The sequence below is a fragment of the Pristiophorus japonicus genome, chromosome 15, assembly GCF_044704955.1.
Source record: "Pristiophorus japonicus isolate sPriJap1 chromosome 15, sPriJap1.hap1, whole genome shotgun sequence".
NCBI classification, from domain to species: domain Eukaryota; kingdom Metazoa; phylum Chordata; class Chondrichthyes; family Pristiophoridae; genus Pristiophorus; species Pristiophorus japonicus.
Window position 1 is genome coordinate 156277549 of NC_091991.1, and position 17729 is coordinate 156295277.

The window sequence follows — 17729 nt, forward strand, 5'->3', positions numbered from 1 at the left end:
CACACATATTGCAGTGTGGGCTGGCCTGTGCTGTCCTTGGGCCCTCGCCTCTCCTGGGCTCCAAACTCACGCCTCTCCTGGGCCCCGATCACGTCACTCGTGGGCCCCAATCTCTCTCCACTCCTCTGTCCCGGTCATTCGCTGTACCTCCGCCCCAATCTCTTGCCGCACCTCCGCCCCGATCATTCGCTGCACCTCTGCTGTGCCTGGGCCCTGCTGAAGTTCCTGCCTACGCTTCAATCGGCGACCTGGGTTTTGGTGAAATCACCCAGTCGCCCTCCTCGAAGCCATTGCCATCCTGGAACAGCTCGTGCTGTATCTTGAAGTGGCATGTTCTTCCTCTTATACCTCCGACCTTCGGCTGGTGTTTCCTCACAGGTCGGGGCTGGTCATTATCCCACCATTCACACCCTACCTAGACTAACCTTTTTCTAACTTCTGCCATGACCATTTCAATTTGGCCCATCATCCCTTTTGTCTCTCTAATCTCTCCTGCCTTCCACCCTATCACAGACCTTCCCTTTTGTTGTTTCTTCCCCTCCCCCTTTCAGTGCTTTTTAAGAATGTGCTCTTTCTGAACATTCGCCAGTTCTGATGAAGGGTCATTGACCTGAAACGTTAACTCTGTTTTTCTCTCCACAGATGCTGGTTGACCCACTGAGATTTCCAGCATTTTTTGTTTTTATTCCAGATTCCAGCATCCGCAGTATTTTGCTTTTGTATTTGTGAAAAATATCTTGATCCAATGCTATCCTGGTCGACCTCCCACATTCTACTGTTCATAAACTGGGCTCATCCAAAATTCTGCTACGCATATCCTGACCTGCACCAAGTCCCGCTCCTCCATCATCCCTATGCTCACTGATCTATATTGACTACTGCTCCACCGATACCTCAAATTCAAAAGATTCAAGTTGCTCCATAGCCACGCTCCCCCCGTGGCTGGAATCTTCCCAGCCCAGTGAGTGCGGGTTTGGAAGCGGGCCTGCTGTCAAAATGGTCCTGATTGACAGCAGGTCAGGGTCCCGCTCTAAATTCACCTCCGTACGAGTTTCTCAGCTGTCAGGTCTGCATGCTGATCACAAACCTGACGCCAGGCGACGGGCCAGTTCATTGACGTACTTAACAGATAGTTTTGTGGTATTTAAGAGAATTAAAAACAGGCACTTACAATTTTGCCACATTTTTGTCGGGTTTCCCGTCCCTCTTGGAACTCGCCAACTAAATGGAGTCGGGTTCAGTGACTCTCTGTTGCTTTGGCAAATTGACAGCTGCAGAAGTGTGTAAAAGCTACCATTTCACAGCTGTTCACCTTCCAATGTAAGAAGCTGAAGCCTTCAGGAAGTGGTTGGAAATTTTCAGCTGTATGCAGGTTGGAAGTCTTTGCCGTGAACTGTCTAATCATTGTCACCTCCTCGGAGCAACTCTCTCATAATTGACAGATCGCTTCTGTCATCTCAAACTCGCCTGCCATTTATTCCAGCTGCATCGGTGCCTGGAAAAAGACCCACCTTGGACCTCATAAGCCCACCACGATCAGCCCCAACACCAACATCACCAGACACACAAGAGCATCATCAACAACAACACCAACAACAACTCCGCAATCACCTGAGGCTGCACAGGACACAGGGCATCAGCACCCGACCACATTGCTGCCCGGGAGGCCAGAGATAGCTTCACCATGGCCAGATTTACTTCATTTGCCATTGTACACCCTGGCTGCCACATGATGCGTCAGGTTGACACCACCCCACACCAACACCATAAAGCATCCCTGCAATGCCCAACCCATTCCTTTCACACTCATCACCATTGTGGTGGCTCCCCTTATGTCTCACCATTCACTACAACTCACTAAGCCACTTCCAAAGGTGCATACAAATCTGTCCAAGAATACAAAGTGTTCAAAATAAAGATTTCAATATTTGACAACACATTAACAGATTCTCTACATGAACATTGGCTGAAACCCAAGTGTGTGCTGTTAGTTGGTATGATTGGACAAGGAATGATGTTTTTGGTAAGTTGATTGAGGGATAAATTTAGGCCAGGCTATGGGGGATAATTCCCCTGCTCTTCTTCGAAATAATGGCATGTGATCTTTTACTTCCACTTGAGAGAACAGACGGAGCCTCGGTTTAACGTCTCATCCAAAAGACAGCGCCTCCGACAGTGCAGCGCTCCCTCAGCGCTGCACTGAAGTGTCAGCCTAGATTTGTGCGCTCAAATTCCTGGAGTGGGGCTTGAACCCACAACCTTCTGATCAAGAATCGAGGGGGTTGTAATTATTCTTTTGCTTTAAGTTTATACTTTTACTGGAGAGTAGTGGGTCTCTGTAAAAATGCATCTCAACATTTATTATCGTACAGTTATAATCTTGAAGGATGGATGCCGGGTTAAAACACTTCAAAATCGATAATTGGTTAAGTAAGCTGGAACTATGACTACATCAGACTACAGATCTGTGCAGAGGAGATGAGGATGGATGGCATAAATCAGGTTATGGATACAGCTGGTGAATTTAAAGCTAACAAACTCTTTTAGATGAAAGTAACTTTACTTTTGCCTCATTTTGTGGACAGCCTTCCAGACATCCAACTTATGTGCGGAGTGTCAGCATGCCCCCTGAAAACACAAGAATACCATCTCCACCAAATGAACAAAGACGTCCCACGTTTCAGAGACAGACCTCAATAACCCAGACCATCAAAAGGTAAGCGTCTTTTGGAAATGTTTGAAAATTACTTTTTTTGTTGTTTAGTTGAGGGTAAGGCCTCTTGACCATTCTGCCCCAGTGACTGGTATGAGGTAGGAGCTTTAATGCTGAGAATACTTGTATAATACAGGGTTGGAATGAAGACCCTTTCCTTTAGGCAGACTGCTGTCACAAGCTGCTCATTGCAAAAATAGGCTCCAAACACCCAGCTGCTCTTATATATTATTGCACTTGCTCCCAAAATAAGGTGGGCTGGTTATTTTCTGCACTGTTTGTCATACTAGAAATTTATATGTGATCATTACTATTTGTTTAATTGACATGTTGTGACTCTAATGATGTGTCTACCAAATTCTATATTGGATTAAGTAAACAATGTGCTGATTAAAAGTACTAAAGTCCTTTAATTAATGTGAGTCTGAATGGAAGCTGATGGAGTTTGCTCAAAAGCTGCAATACTCTTAGTATTCAGATTGTGATTGTTTCTGAAGAGCATTCTTTGCATTCAGTGCCTATTATAAGAATGTGTGAGAGGCAATGAGGGAAAGGCAGCTCAATCAGGACATGTGCTCCAGATAGACTAGTCTATCTCTATCTTGTAGCAAGCTGCTTCGTTAATCAGGGACTTATTAATTTCCTTATTGGAGATTAGTGGATGTTGGCCAGCTAAATGTATAATCTATAGACTAACATTTAATACATCCCTGTTGCTATCAGGGGAAATTGTTTCTGTAAAACATCATTTTAGATCTTCTAAAATTAAATGAGTCAAGCCCACAAGCTTGATCAGTTCTGCATTCACAAGCTCTCTCACTTGTGCAGATCTGACTAGAACAAATCTATGTGGAGGCTGAAATATTGCACCCCTCAAATTTCTCTCTTCATCTCCTGAAGGTGCTGATACTAGGCTCTGGTTATACAATTAATAGCAGCCCTCTGATACCTCACACAAATGGCTGTTCTTGACATGAGCTTAGTCCTGGAGTGTTTGCAGCAGAATCCCATCAGTGTCTTCAGGAAATCACGGAAATTAAAGATCTTTGAGAGTTGAAGTACTTTTTCTTATTTTGGAATTGATTTTTCCAGTCCTTCTAAAGCGTATAATGTGTTCTATTAATCACATCCTTATTGAGTCCCTACATTAATACTCTGAGCAAGTTCTTTGCATTATTTTTTCCATTTTAAAGAAGTGTATTCTGGTCCTTGTGAAAGGCGAAGTGAAACACTGGCAGCCGCAAGACTTGTATAATAACTGGTGACGCTTTCAGAGTACGGCAGACACACGAAAAAAGGGCCTTTTTCTAGCATTAGTGCTAAAGTATCCTGGTTTAATTTATATTCATTCAACACAGGAAAGTACACTGCATTGAAATACTCTGAATAATACACAGTACTATAAAAGGTTTAAAAAAAACTATCAAAGTAAAGGCAATTTTAGTTTAATTTTGGTTGTGAGCTACCTGAGGTTTTTTCTCTTAATTGCTATGGTGCAATGCTATTGGTTAACAGGATAGTTTGAAAGTTAGCTTTAGCATAATACAAAAACATTTTAAGTAGAGCAATGCATAAAAAATACAGTTGCCCTGTGCATCCATGAAAATGCATAGTGTTAAGGCCTGACCATTGAAATGGGGAACTGTTCTGCCTGTGTCATTGTTCGGGCATGCATTGTAATGTATAACATTTACCAGCAGCATATCTCAGTTCCAGCCCCACTGTCAAAATAAAAAGTCCATGCCATGGAAGAGTGGAGGGTGGGAACAAATCCAGACCATTTCTTTAAGCATTGATTATTATAACTTCTGTGATGCTGCACGTCATTCAAAATGTGTTGGGAAGGAAGAATAACCCTGTTCCCTCCAACTGAAGAGTATTGAGTGACGTGTGCACTATTTTCTTGTTACCAGTGGTCACATTATAAAAATAGTGTATCTTAGTCTTCCAGTCGGCGGTATGTTGTGATTCCCTAGTCACGCCACTATAGGTCCCGATAAGATAGTAAACAAAATGATCTCTTTGTATTCAACATACGTTTCCAGTTTGTTTCGCAATTGAACCATGAAATATCCATCTTCAGAAATGTTTGGAAGATGTTGTTCGACTGGAAAACTGTAGATATCACAATATAAATACACGAGGGAGACCATTTGACTCAACTTGCTCAACTATTCAGGAAAAATCTTCACATTCACACCATCATGTCATCTAACTGTGTCTTGAATAAATTTAGTTTCCACTACCACTGTTCAACCTAGAAGCCCATTCCAAGATTTATCAAGTTATCATTCTTTGCATGAAGAGATTCTTCCTGACATCTGTCCTAAATTGACTGTTGACCAGTTTTAGATTATATTCCATTGTTCTACTAATATGACTCTTCTTGAAGAAGTGCTACAAAATTTCATTACACCATTGAATATCTTGAATACCTCTAAGGTCCCCTCTCCTTTAAGGCAAATAGTCTCTATTATTGTACAAGTTGCAAATAACAACCAGATTAAATAAAAGGACCCCATTGTCAAAAAGCAACTCCGGCTTTAGCAACATGCCCAGGACACCCCCTATCTCCTGGTGACTCCTATAAGGTGGAGTGGCACAGCACTTACTCTTTTTAGGTGAAGTCCTCAGAGAATTTCCAAAATAGATGTTGCTCGAGTGTTGAAGTCTTGACAAGTTGTCCCAGCAAGTCTCCCGATGTTTTTGAGCTCCTCCTCACCGTTCCAGCAGCAAATGAACATGAAATAGTGAGTATCCCTTTTAAGTGGCGCTTGAAATCCACATCAACGCCTTGCTTACTCCCAAACAGCTGTTAGGAGAGGGCGTTTGAACGAGCGCTAGCCGAAGAGATGTCATGCAGCCTTCGTAATGAGTGCTAGCTGGCATTTTAAGCGGCAATCAGCCTTCTTAATAAGCTTCCGGCAGGTGGGCGTTCCTAGCATATGCTTCAACTCTTTTACCAAGAGGTCATCTTGCACTAAACGTGGGCTAAACCGGCATTTCAGCTCCAGGCCCCATCCTAGTCACCTCGGAGGATCGTTAACACCAGAACGTGCTGCTGAAAATCATGTGTGTTGTTTTTCCCCAAACCACATGGTCGTGCTATTGCCACAATCTGACTCCTGGTTGCAGTTTAAAAGCTGCCAGTAGGTGGCAGCCAAGTGAAATGGAGGATAGCAAAACATTTTACGGATCTCAACATAGACACTTAGAAATCCAAATCTGATAACAAAGGTGGGGGGGAATGTTGCAGACTAAATAGGATTCCTGCATTAAAGTCATATCTTTTAGCATACTCTGAGAACACAGTAGCTGGAGAAATGTTAACTTGTGATAGCACAGATCTCATATTATACAACATCTTCCAAACATCTCTGATGCTCAGGCAGAACGCGGGAAAGCTACACACCAATGATTAATGTATTTGCTTCAAATCTGTAAGGTTCCATCTTTATTTCCTTCTTTTCTATTGCAGTTTTGTTTCTCATTATTATGTCATCATCATAGGCAGTCCCTCGGCGTCGTGGATGACTTACTTCCACATTAAAAATGAGTTCTCGGGTGACTGATAAGTCTGATGTGGGAACTCCAGTCTCTGCTGCATGTTGTACAGACGGTGGTTGAAAGGACATTGGTTGAAGTGCCGGGTTGTTGCAGTGCTTGGGTTGTCGTGCACTCCTTCCGGCGTTTGCGCTTGGTCTGCGCTCGCTCCCGGCGAAGAGACTCGAGCGCCTTCCTGGATTGTTCCCCCTCCACTATTATGTGTTCTGTTTGTAAAAAGCAAACTTATTGCACATAGCACACAGGTTCACTTCTAATACCCTTGTGCAGCTGTTCCATTGTGTTTTGTGCAGTCTTTTCAGTGTCCATGCTATTTTGGAATTGTAAGTGACACAACTAATGCCTCTCCTTCAGCCTCCTAGACCCTGTGTGGTCACTTCTTGCAAAACCATGTTAAGAACACGTGCAGCTAATATTATGTGTGTTGCTTCAGTGCCGCAAGATGTTGCTCGTTGTTGCTAAGGAAACAATAAAAGTCAACGCACTGTGGCGGGAATTTAACGAGAAAAAGCAGAGAAAGGTTGTTTTTATTGGGTTTATTAAAGCAACTGATTTGTAATTCTGTCCAAACCAGGTGATTGCTTGATTATTTTTTGATCTGCCTCTCCACTCACCCCAAACGCTGGTGGGTTTCATCAGCCTTCCCTCAAACTGCTAACTGCAGGAGAATTTGAACAAGTAATAAAATGCGGACATGCAGGACAAAAATCACACTATTAATGTAACAAGCTGCGGTTTTCAACTTACTTGATGTGTAAGGTGCTGAGACTGACCATTGGGCATAGCAGCAACGCGAAACTGAAAAAGGGCTGCCCAGCCCCACCAAAGGAGCCGCACGCCCAAAACAATGTGAGTGAACATTGCAGAGGAGATTTTACATTGGCAAAGCAGACTAACATTCCACTGACATTTTGCTGCATTTGAGACCTGTGATATGCTTTGCAGATGTGAAAACATTTCATTATGGCGGTCATTTATTACCTGCTGGTCCTGCTAACATTTATCATGGACCACCTAAAATGAGTGGGGCTGATTTTCATGGCCTCTGCTAGGCATGAATCAGGCCGTAGCACCTTGAGAATTGCAGCACTTTCCCGATCTACCCGCCGCTGTTTCTGGCCTGTTGTTAAAATGGCCGGCCCGCACGCCCTCCTGTTTCAGGCAGAGGCTTACATGTAATATGCAAACAGGAGTGCTCCCATTTGTAGGATTCCAATGCAATTTTCAGGTACAAGTAGGTGGATAGGCCTAACCAGAAATGCTGCTGCTTGCCCCACGAGAATCTTTGCACTTGCTGCCAGCCCATCCGTGCCTCCCCCTGCAGATTGTCTGCTCCCCATTATAATTCAAATTCCACTCGTCGCCACAAAGGAGCTGCCGATGTTACCAGCTTTCTCCCCACCCTGCTGCTACAGTATTGCCTCACACCAATAGTTTGCAGATGAGGCCCGGCCATCATAAATGCTCAATCCTCTTTCGATATTCTCCCAAAATGAAAACCAGCCTCCGTATATTTTTCTTGTCTGGAGCAACAGGAATAACTTTATTCCTGTGGGACTTTGGAAATGTGCCTGATGTAACTCTCTGAAATTCATGTCTTGTGTTGGAAAATTAGCGAAAATGCCAGAGCAATCCATTTCCTTGGATTGCAACTCAAATCCTAAGTGGGCAATCTTCACAGAGCAAATGTACATTGCAGCTAGTGCACTGTTAACTAAAGCTTATGTCATGACCCAGGAAGTTCAGTTCAGTTGGGTCTGTTCACCACAAGGGGCACAATTATTAATTTGTTTGGTAACTTAATCCCATCTAAGTAGAGAATATTGTTTTGAAACAGGCTATTAACTCTGGTGGTGTAGTGACGGTTCCAGATTTGACTCTCCTCATACTGACACTGCTAGCCCCTGCCCTCTTCAGGCAAGCTTTGATGGACTTCATTATAAAGTTGTTGCAGGATGTTGCCATTCACTTTTACTGGTTGTGGGTGTCCAAGTGGTTGCTGATTTCAATATTTTTTAATTCTTTAAAAAAAAATAACGAATTAATTAAATTAGATGTGTCTGTCCTGCATGATGAGATTGCCAACTATTTGTTTGATTCTTAGCCAATAATAAATTTTTGGGCGGTATCATGTCTGGCCTATAGCACCATGAACCTTGTTTCAGTATACGGAAAAATGTAATGACCGGCAAAGCCAATTTCTGAATCCCAGTTGATCGCTCGTTATCTCAAGCCACACTGGTTGAAAATGACCTATACAAAAGATGGGTCCTTTTAGAAACCATAATTCAGTTTGCACAGCAATGTGTAATTTGCCAATTTTGGCCCTTCTGACATAAAATGATCTTTTAAGCTGTGCCAAGTTTCCCTTGAGTTTGTTTTTTGGCAGGCTGGGTGACAGCAATGATCTTCCACAGATTAAGTTGTTTTGCTGTAAATATCTAAACAGTGCCACGATTTAAACATTTGGAACAATTATGATACCATTTGCTTAGCAACATGAAATGACTAATCTTTGGCACTTCAGATGAATCTACTAACGACAGTCTTCCACTGTACAGCAATCAACAGGATGTCCAAATATCTTGCTCCCAGACATCTGTCATTACTGCTCCATAGCTCACTGCTGGGCATGTCTGAGAAACAGCACTGCTTCATTCGTCTTCCGTTTTCCTTCAATCCATGCAGCGACTCCCATAACCTAGCTGAAACTCAGTATGCATTAGATGGCAAATCCGGAGTAAGAATCTGCAGTCTGTCATTCTGTAATGTCATATGGCAACATTGGGCTTTCCTAGACACGCCATTATGCAAATGTCCAGTTCCATTTAAAACATTAATACAGTGCTGAGCATCCACTGGGCAAAACATCCATGCTTACTCGGCAAGTGATGCCATGTAAATCTTTGAAGTTAAAATGACACAGCAATAAATTGCGATTATAAACTATTAGTTTATGTATGCTAATAATATACTCCAAAAATATAATTACATTGAACTTTGAATGCTTTTTTGCTAAAAGTTTTGACGTGATACCATAGAAATTAGATCACGTTATGCCATGCTGTCCAGGAGATTACTAATTACAGGTTGAACCTCCTTTATCCAGAACTCCCTTATCCAGAACCACCCCTCGTCCAGAACCATTCCTGGCTACCGGGTGGTGTGTGCGCAGAACTCCAACATAACATGAACAAATTGAAGTCCTTCCTCGCTGCTGACTCCCGCAATCGCTGGCCTGACCCCGCGATCCACCGCCTACCACCCCCCCCCCCCCCCACATGATCTCTCTGCCGCACTCCCTGCCCCAAGCCAGCCAGCCCCAATATCTCCTTGCTCAGTACCTGTATCATCCAATTTAACGTGACCACCCCTCGTCCAGAAAAATCCCTTATCCAGAGCAGGCCAGGTCCCAGGGGTTCCGGATAAGGGAGGTTCAACCTGTATCTGATATTCTGTAGGATAAATCTAAATTGAGGAAAGTCCATAAAAGGTGATGTTATAGTTCTTGTTTGTAGTTGCTGTTTGACCCCATCATTGAGAACATTATTTCTAAGCTAATATTGCCACAATTGGTCATTCAGTTCTGTTAAGTTCCTGCAGGTGTGAATTTGATTGTAACTGTTGAAATCAGGGACAAGTAAAATACAGTATGATAAAAAATAATAAATTTAGGACCATCCTAAATTTAAAGTTGGATTAAACTCAGTTTGAGTACAGGGATTCGGTGGATGTCGTTGATGTAGACAGTAGTCTGACCCAATTAGAGACACCATTGGATCAGCAAAGCAATGTAGCAGCGAGGTTATTCGAGTCTTTTTTTTAATGCTTTACATCACAATTTCATGAAATCATAGAATATTATAACACACAAACAGGCAATGCGCCCAGTTGAGTTTGTGCTGCTGACTTTCTCCATGTGAGCCACCCATTCTAATCTGAATATCCCGCCTGGCCCTTAATTCCTTCACTATTCTTCTCTTTCATGAAACTCATTCCTTTAAAAATAATTTAAGGACTTAGCTAGAGTGTGGTTTGTGGTGGAGAATTCCACATTCTAACCTCCCACTTAAATTTTCTTGTGATTACTTGAAATTTGTGCCCTCTGATTACCATCCTGACAACCAGCAAGTTTAATCTATCACTAATTGCTTACCATAACTATACATGATCTTGAAAACCTCTATCAGGTCACCCCTTAAGCTTCTCAACCAAAGTGAAAAAACTTCATAATTGTAACCTTCATCTCTAATAATATTCCAGCGAGACTATGCTGCACCTTTTCCAGTGTTTTTATATCCTCCTTTTATTGGGGTGCTCAAAACAGAACGTAGTAATTCAACATTACCTCCTTGTTGCATTATAGGCCCCTGGATACAAAACCAAAGTTATTCAAGCCTTTTAGAATGATTTTTTTTTGTTTTTGTTTTTATCATACAAAATAGAAAAATCTAGACAAATTGATGTGGATTTAAAAAAAAACTTCAGTACAGACACAATTCATCACCACAAGTTGTAAATTTGTAACTCTACATAGTTCGGCAATACAACTTTGAACTGTAGATAAGTTCTATCAAATGACAGCCTATGTGACTGTGACAGTGGTAAATTATCCCTCCTCAAACTGTCTGCAGCATTTGACACAGTTGACCACATCATCCTCCTCCAACGTCGTCCAGCTGGGTGGGACTGCACTTGCCTGGTTCTAGTCTTATTTAGCCAGTCGTAGCCAGAGAATCACCTGCAACGGCGGCTTCTCCATCCTGCACTGTTACCTCTGGTGTCCCTCAAGGATCTATCCTTGGCCCCCTCCTATTTCTCATCTACATGCTGCGACATCATCTGAAAACACAACCTCAGTTTCCACATGTAACCGGACAACACCCAGCTGTACCTCACCACCACTTCTCTCGACTCTCCACTGTATTTAAATTGTCAGACCGCTTATCCGATATCCAGTACTGGATGAGCAAAAATTTCCTCCAATTAAATATTGGGAAGAACAAAACTATTGTCTTCTGTCCCCGCTACAAACTCCGATCTCCAGCCACCAACTCCATACCTCTCCCTGGCAATCGTCACAAGCCGATCCTGATTATTTGCAACTTTAGAGGTGTATTTGACTCCGAGATGAGTATCCGACCACATATCCACGTCATCACTAACACCACCTATTCCCACCTCTATAATATTGTCTGACTCTGCCTCGCCTCAGCTTGTCTGCTGCTGAAACTGTCATCCATGCCTTTGTTACCTCTAGACTTGAGTGTGAACTCTCAAACTAACAATTAGCAATTTGATGGATCAGCTAGTTTTACAGTTTTACCTTTGCGCCACGCATTCAAAAGAAACAGCAAACTCAACTTCGCAAAGAAAATAATTTTACAGGTTCTATTTGTATGAGGATTTTCATTTTGTAAGTTAGTCTTTTTAATTCCTGAATTTTCCAGTGTATGATTCATGTCTCTGATCTGTTTTTTTAATAAATGTTCTTTACAATAATATGAAGACAATAGAGTAGAAATATTAGCCCACAAATGCTTGATTATTTTTCATCTGAAATTTCTCTTTGCCATAATTTTGTGGAAATGGGTTAACGCATTTGCTAAAAATTGTGGCATAGGTTTTGGAATAAATGTGTTAAGTGTTGATAAGCTAGGACTCCACAGGATAATGTTGGGGCCCACATTTAAAAAAAAATGTTTCCAGTATTTAGGAATATAGGAATTGCTAGATGAAAAAAAAGAACATGGTCCATCTAGTTCTCCTCCTACCATCCTGGCATGATACAACAGTAATGGGGTATGTTTGGTTAATAATAGAACATTTCAGGAGTATTGTGTTAAGGGAGGTGCAGTGACACAATGTATTGGCACATCACACAATGCAGTGCCATTGAGAAGAATATATGGGATCGCAACTACAATTAGCCATGTTTTGAGCTCCCAATCTTTGTATCATTCATGGTGGGAGAAGATTTGGGTGTCTTAAGTATTTCCTTTTGGGAGGAAAAATGACAGCAATTCTCAAACCAAATACCTCGAGGTTGGTGGAGCAAAGATAGCATTACCATCAATATTCCTTATAAGAATTGAGAACCGAGGGAAAGAATCTATAATGTCTCTTTTTTTTTTGTGATAAATTCCTAACTCTCAGGCATTTGCGGTTGATTTATGATCACCTTTCCCCTTAGTACAATGAATCTGTAAGGATACCTCAGTAGCCTAATCTTTAATTCATTTTGTGGTCTTTATGTTTGGGTTAAAACATTCCAGAGTATGTCATGCAGTGCAGAGATTAAGTGATAATTCATTCCAGTGTGGGACATAACATACTGTTTTCACACTGACTGGCTCACTTTCACTAGTCCAATATTTTTTATACTATTTATGAAATTTGTTTTTATGATGCAACACAGAAACGGGTATGAAGTAAAATAACATGGAAGAAGTGCACAAAAGAGGATTATGTCCATTTTTTTGGTAAAGTACAGTTGGCACACACACACGCACACTATGCCAGGAGCTGGAGCCCCAAAGCTTGCCCAAAATTAGACCTTAAGCCTTATTTTAATAATTGTAGTGAGCTGCCTCATTAACTACATGGGATGTGGTGGGAGTGAGGGTGAAGGGGTGGAGAGGAGAACAGGCAGTGTGATCCTAAGTCGCCAGCATTCCTCGGGAGAGCTGTGGAGCCTGGAGAAGCATTTATGTTTGCCCCACCCCTGCCGGACTCCAAAGAAAGGAATGTTTAAAAAAAATTAAACTTACATTTTCGTTGTCTGCCTCCAGCGGTGACCTTTAAGGACCACTGGTTAGGCTACATGGGGAACCCAAAAAACAAGCCGAGAAGGTCCTGCACCAATGACATTCCAGGAACGGTTCCTAAACAAGTGTTGGGCCCCTCGTTAACATATTCAAGGGGCCTCACACCTGTTTAAGGTAGTAGCTTCGGACAACGGGAAAATCTGCCTTTTCCAATATGGCGGCGCCCCTGATCCAGGCAGTGATCCAGCACGGAATGTTGCGCCCGGAAATTCGTCCTTTTCTGCCCTCATTTTCCACTCTGCAAACTGGCACAATGAGGATCAATTTCTGCCGCACTGAATTTTTCTGCCTCCACAGGAGAATTAAATTCTTAACTGCAGATAAGCATCTGGATTTTAAGTCTTTGCTTTTATCTTGAGCTTGAGAGTTTTAGGATTTGGTGTTTTGTAAAGTCGAAACCTCAAGTAAATGGAAGATTGATTGTAGCATCCTCCACCATTACCAGCAATGAAAACTCCATGACACACCACCCAATAGACCACCATGAATCAGACAGCCCAGCCAGCCCAAGACAGCAGAATTTGGGTTGGAGCCAAAATATAGCAGCATGCGTGTAGTGTGGCTTTTTAAATTTGGGTCAGATAGGATTCACAATGTCCCAAACTGGATAAAGCTTTTGTTTCTCCAGCGGTATAATTCAGTCAGGTGCTTGCCGCTAATTATCAATGAACTACTGTGCTCAGAACAGCAAAACTACAACATGTATGGAATATAATCAGTTCAAAAATGCCATACTCCACAGTTAGATGCAGATTGTACATTAAGAAACAGCTTTTTTTTTTATCCTGCTAGTTAACACCAACTTCAAATGATCAAAAATAAAATTTTAAATACTGGTAAAAGGAAGCAGTTGATGAAGAGCAGACTCCAAGTGCAATGTGAGTTATAGATTTGTCGTTGTAGAAATTGTATCAACTTTCAATCTAATGAAACCCACTATCACTAATCATATAGCTGGGAGTTTTGCATTAAATTAAATTGTCTCTTCGAGCTATAATCACCAGAAATGATTGCGCTATCACTTTTACTTTGGGAAAGAAAAGTTAACTGTTAATGACAAGACGCTGTTATTTCTTAATATATTAAAATGAATTATTTAAAATGGACTTGATGGCTTTCATGTGTACCTTACTGATATCCGGTGGCCTTAATAATGGCAAGCCATCTTATATACTGTCAGACATGTGCCAAGGGAACATCCTTCAACAAAATGAACTGTCCCAAGCAATTACTGTCAGATGTTAAATGCCTATGCATTTCAAGACCAAGAACAACCTGTATTTCGGGAACTAATGTACAACGTGCAATCCACTATATTAATTGTCCCATCATTATTAATTCAGATGTTTTACTCACTTTCCAAATGTGGATTCTAAATGACTCCTAAGAACATAAGAAATAGGAGCAGGAGTAGGCCACTTGGACCTTTGAGCCTGCTCCGCCATTCAACACGATCATGGATGATCTTCTACCTCAACTCCACCTTCCCACACTATCTTCATATCTCTTGATTTCCTTAGTGTCCAAAAATCCATCTATCTCTATCTTGAATATACCCCAATGACTTATTCACAGCTCTCTGGGATAAAGAATTCCAAAGACTCACAACCCTTTGGGTGAAGACATTTCTCCTCATCTCGAGCCTAAAAGTCCAACCCTGTATCCTGAGATTATACCCGTGCCCCACCTAGACTCTCCAGCCAGGGGCAACGGCTTCTCAGCATCTACCATGTCAAGCCCTCTCAGAATCTTGTATACTTCAATGGGATCACCTCTCATTCGTCTAAAGACCAGAGAGTATAGGCCCATTCTACTCAGCATTGGTGGTACTTCTCCAGCGCTTTGAGATGTCTGCTGCATATGGCCTAGATCTCTGAGCCATATAGGAGGGTAGGTATAACTACTGCCTTGTAGACCATAAGCTTGGTGCCAGTTTTGAGGTCCTGGTCTTCAAACACTCCCTTCAGAAGGCGATCAAAGGCTGCGCTGGCACACTGGAGGTAGTGTTGGACCTCGTCATCAATGTCTGCCCTTGCTGATCGTAGGCTCCCGAGGTATGGAAAATGGTCCACGTTGCCCAAGGCTGCGCCATGGATTTTGATGAACGGGGGCCAGTGCTGTGTGGCGAGGTCAGGTTGGTGGAGGACCTTTTGTCTTATGGATGTTTAGTGTATGCTTTCGTACGTGAAGGTGTTGACGATGGCTTGGAGTTCGGCTCTGAATGTGCGTAGACGCAAGCGTCATCCGCGTACTGTAGTTCGATGACTAGGATCGGATGACCTTGGATCTAGCCTGGAGGCGGCGAAGTTTGAACTGGTTCACATTGGTTCTACAGTTTAGTTCCAGTCCAGCGGAGAGCTTGTTGAGCGTGAGATGGAGCATTGTAGCAAGGAAGATCGAGAAAAGCGTTGGTGCGATGACGCAGCCCTGCTTGACCCCAGTCCGGATGTGGATTGGGTCTGTGGTGGATCCATTGGTCAGGATCACGGCTTGCATGTCATTGTAGAGCAGGCGGAGATGGTGACAAACTTTTGGGGGCAGATGAAATGGAGGAGGACATTCCATAGTCCCTCGCAGTTGAGAGTGTCAAAGGCCTTTGTGAGGTCAAAGAAGACCATGTACAAAGGTTGATGCTGTTCCCTGCATTTCTCTTGTAGTTGTCGCATGGTGAAGATCATGTCCATTGCACCCCATAGTGGACGGAATCTGCACTGTGACTCCAGGATGAGCTCTTCAGCCACAGGGAGAAGACGATTAAGGAGGATTCTTGCAATGACTTTCCCAGTGGCCGGCAGCAGGGAGATTCCTCTGTAGTTACCGCAGTTGGACTTGTCGTCTTTTTTGAAGATGGTCACGATTATGGCATCTCTGAGATCTCCTGGCATGCTCTCCTACTTCCAGATAAGAGAGATGAGGTCATGCATTCGTGCCAATAGTGCTTCTCCGCCATACTTTAGTGCCTCGGCGGGGATTCCATCTGCTCCTAAAGCCTTGTTGTTCTTGAGCTGACAGATGGCCTTTTCTACCTCGTGCATTGCTGGGGTTTTGCTGAGATGATGGCGGGTAGCATGCTGTGGGATGGAGTCGAGGACACTCACATCGAAGGCAAAGTCTCGGTTAAGGAGATCTTCAAAATGCTTCTTCCAGCGGGCCCTGACAGCCTCAGTGTCCTTAATGAGTGCCTCTCCATTCTTGGCCAGCAGTGGGATGGGGCCTTGGGTGCTTGGGCCGTAAGTGGACTTGACTGCACTAAAGAAACCTCGCACATTGTGGTTGTCGGCCAACTGCTGGACCTCCTGTGCTTTCTTGACCCACCTTTAGGCTGCAGGTTTTTTGTTGGACCTCGGCCTTCAGCCGCCTGTAGAGCTGCTTTGCTGCTCCCGCATTGGATTGCTGCATTAGGTTCAGAAATGTCTTGCGCTTGTGGTTTATTAGCTCCTGGATCTCCTGGACGTTCTCGTCAAACCAGTCTTGCCTCCACAAGATCCTGCAAATCCACTGGGAGGATAGACACACCAACGTCAGTGTTCTCGCTCAGGCCAACATCCTCAGCATCGAAGCACTGACCACGCTTAACCAGCTCCGTTGGGCGGGCCACATTGTCTGCATGCCCGACACAAGACTCCCTAAGCAAGCGCTCTACTTGGAACTCCTACACGGCAAGCGAGCCCCAGGTGGGCAGAGAAGAAACATTTCAAGGACAGCCTCAAAGCCTTCTTGATTATAGTGCCTCACTGGACATCCCAACTTGCTTCTCATTTGGTAAATAATTTTTGAAGCTCATTCATTGATGAACCTGGCAAAAGTGGCGTGGGTGTTGATGAGAGTTTAGATTTTAGATTTTCGTAAGCATTGAATACAAATACTATAGTTCAGCCCTTCTCCCTCTATAAAGAGGACAAGGAAGCAGCATGCAAATACTGAGTTATCAAAGAAAGTTAAAATCATCCAGGATAAAAAGGGAATAAAGTGCACAAGGTGCATGTCTGCAGTGCAAAAACAGAAGGATGAATAATTTGCTCACAAGCATGCCTGGGCATATCTGCTTGGAACAACTATACCAATGTACAGCTGTTAAGCTATCAAATGGCAGTATTGGGTGGAACTATGAGTAGTCATCTCTGACTGCTTTGTGGTGTAAGACTAGGTGGTCTCATTGGATGTGGCTAATTCTTGATGGATCCAAATTCAGCCTCCGATTTCCCTTCAGGAGATTCAGTTTCACCTATATGCAAGACTTCTTTCCATATGCAGTCAATCTTCTATCCAATTCTATAAGAATTTTAGCTCGTTAAAATGAGTAGAGCCTTGAAAGGTACTGGTGTACAATCTGTCCCTTCCTATGTTATTGATGGGAGATGGAAGTTTAGGGATAAGCTGGATGTCTAATGGATTATTCACACACATGCTTACAATTTCATTTTATTTGCGATTGGCCAAAGTTAACTTAACATCTTTTTTTAAAAAAAAAATTTCTGTCAGGTTTTTCTTAATTCCTTTCTTAGTCATTGAATCCTCGCTTGGTTATTCTTCTGTGGATGCGAGTTGCTCCCTTGCACCGCACCCAACTGATCATTATTCATGTGATTTTTGACCATGAACGTTGGCTGGCTATTCGACTGTAA

General features: G+C 42.9%; 1 protein-coding gene across 9 annotated transcripts in view; it reads left to right on the forward strand.

The window, feature by feature from the left end:
* Positions 1-17729, forward strand: part of rhbdf1a (rhomboid 5 homolog 1a (Drosophila)) — a 346823-nt gene that overhangs the window by 227976 nt on the left and 101118 nt on the right. For all 9 annotated transcript variants that reach the window (XM_070901161.1, XM_070901163.1, XM_070901162.1 and 6 more), the window contains one exon: positions 2586-2716. In XM_070901161.1, coding sequence (XP_070757262.1) covers positions 2586-2716 — 131 coding nt within the window. The remainder of the gene's footprint in view (positions 1-2585; positions 2717-17729) is intronic.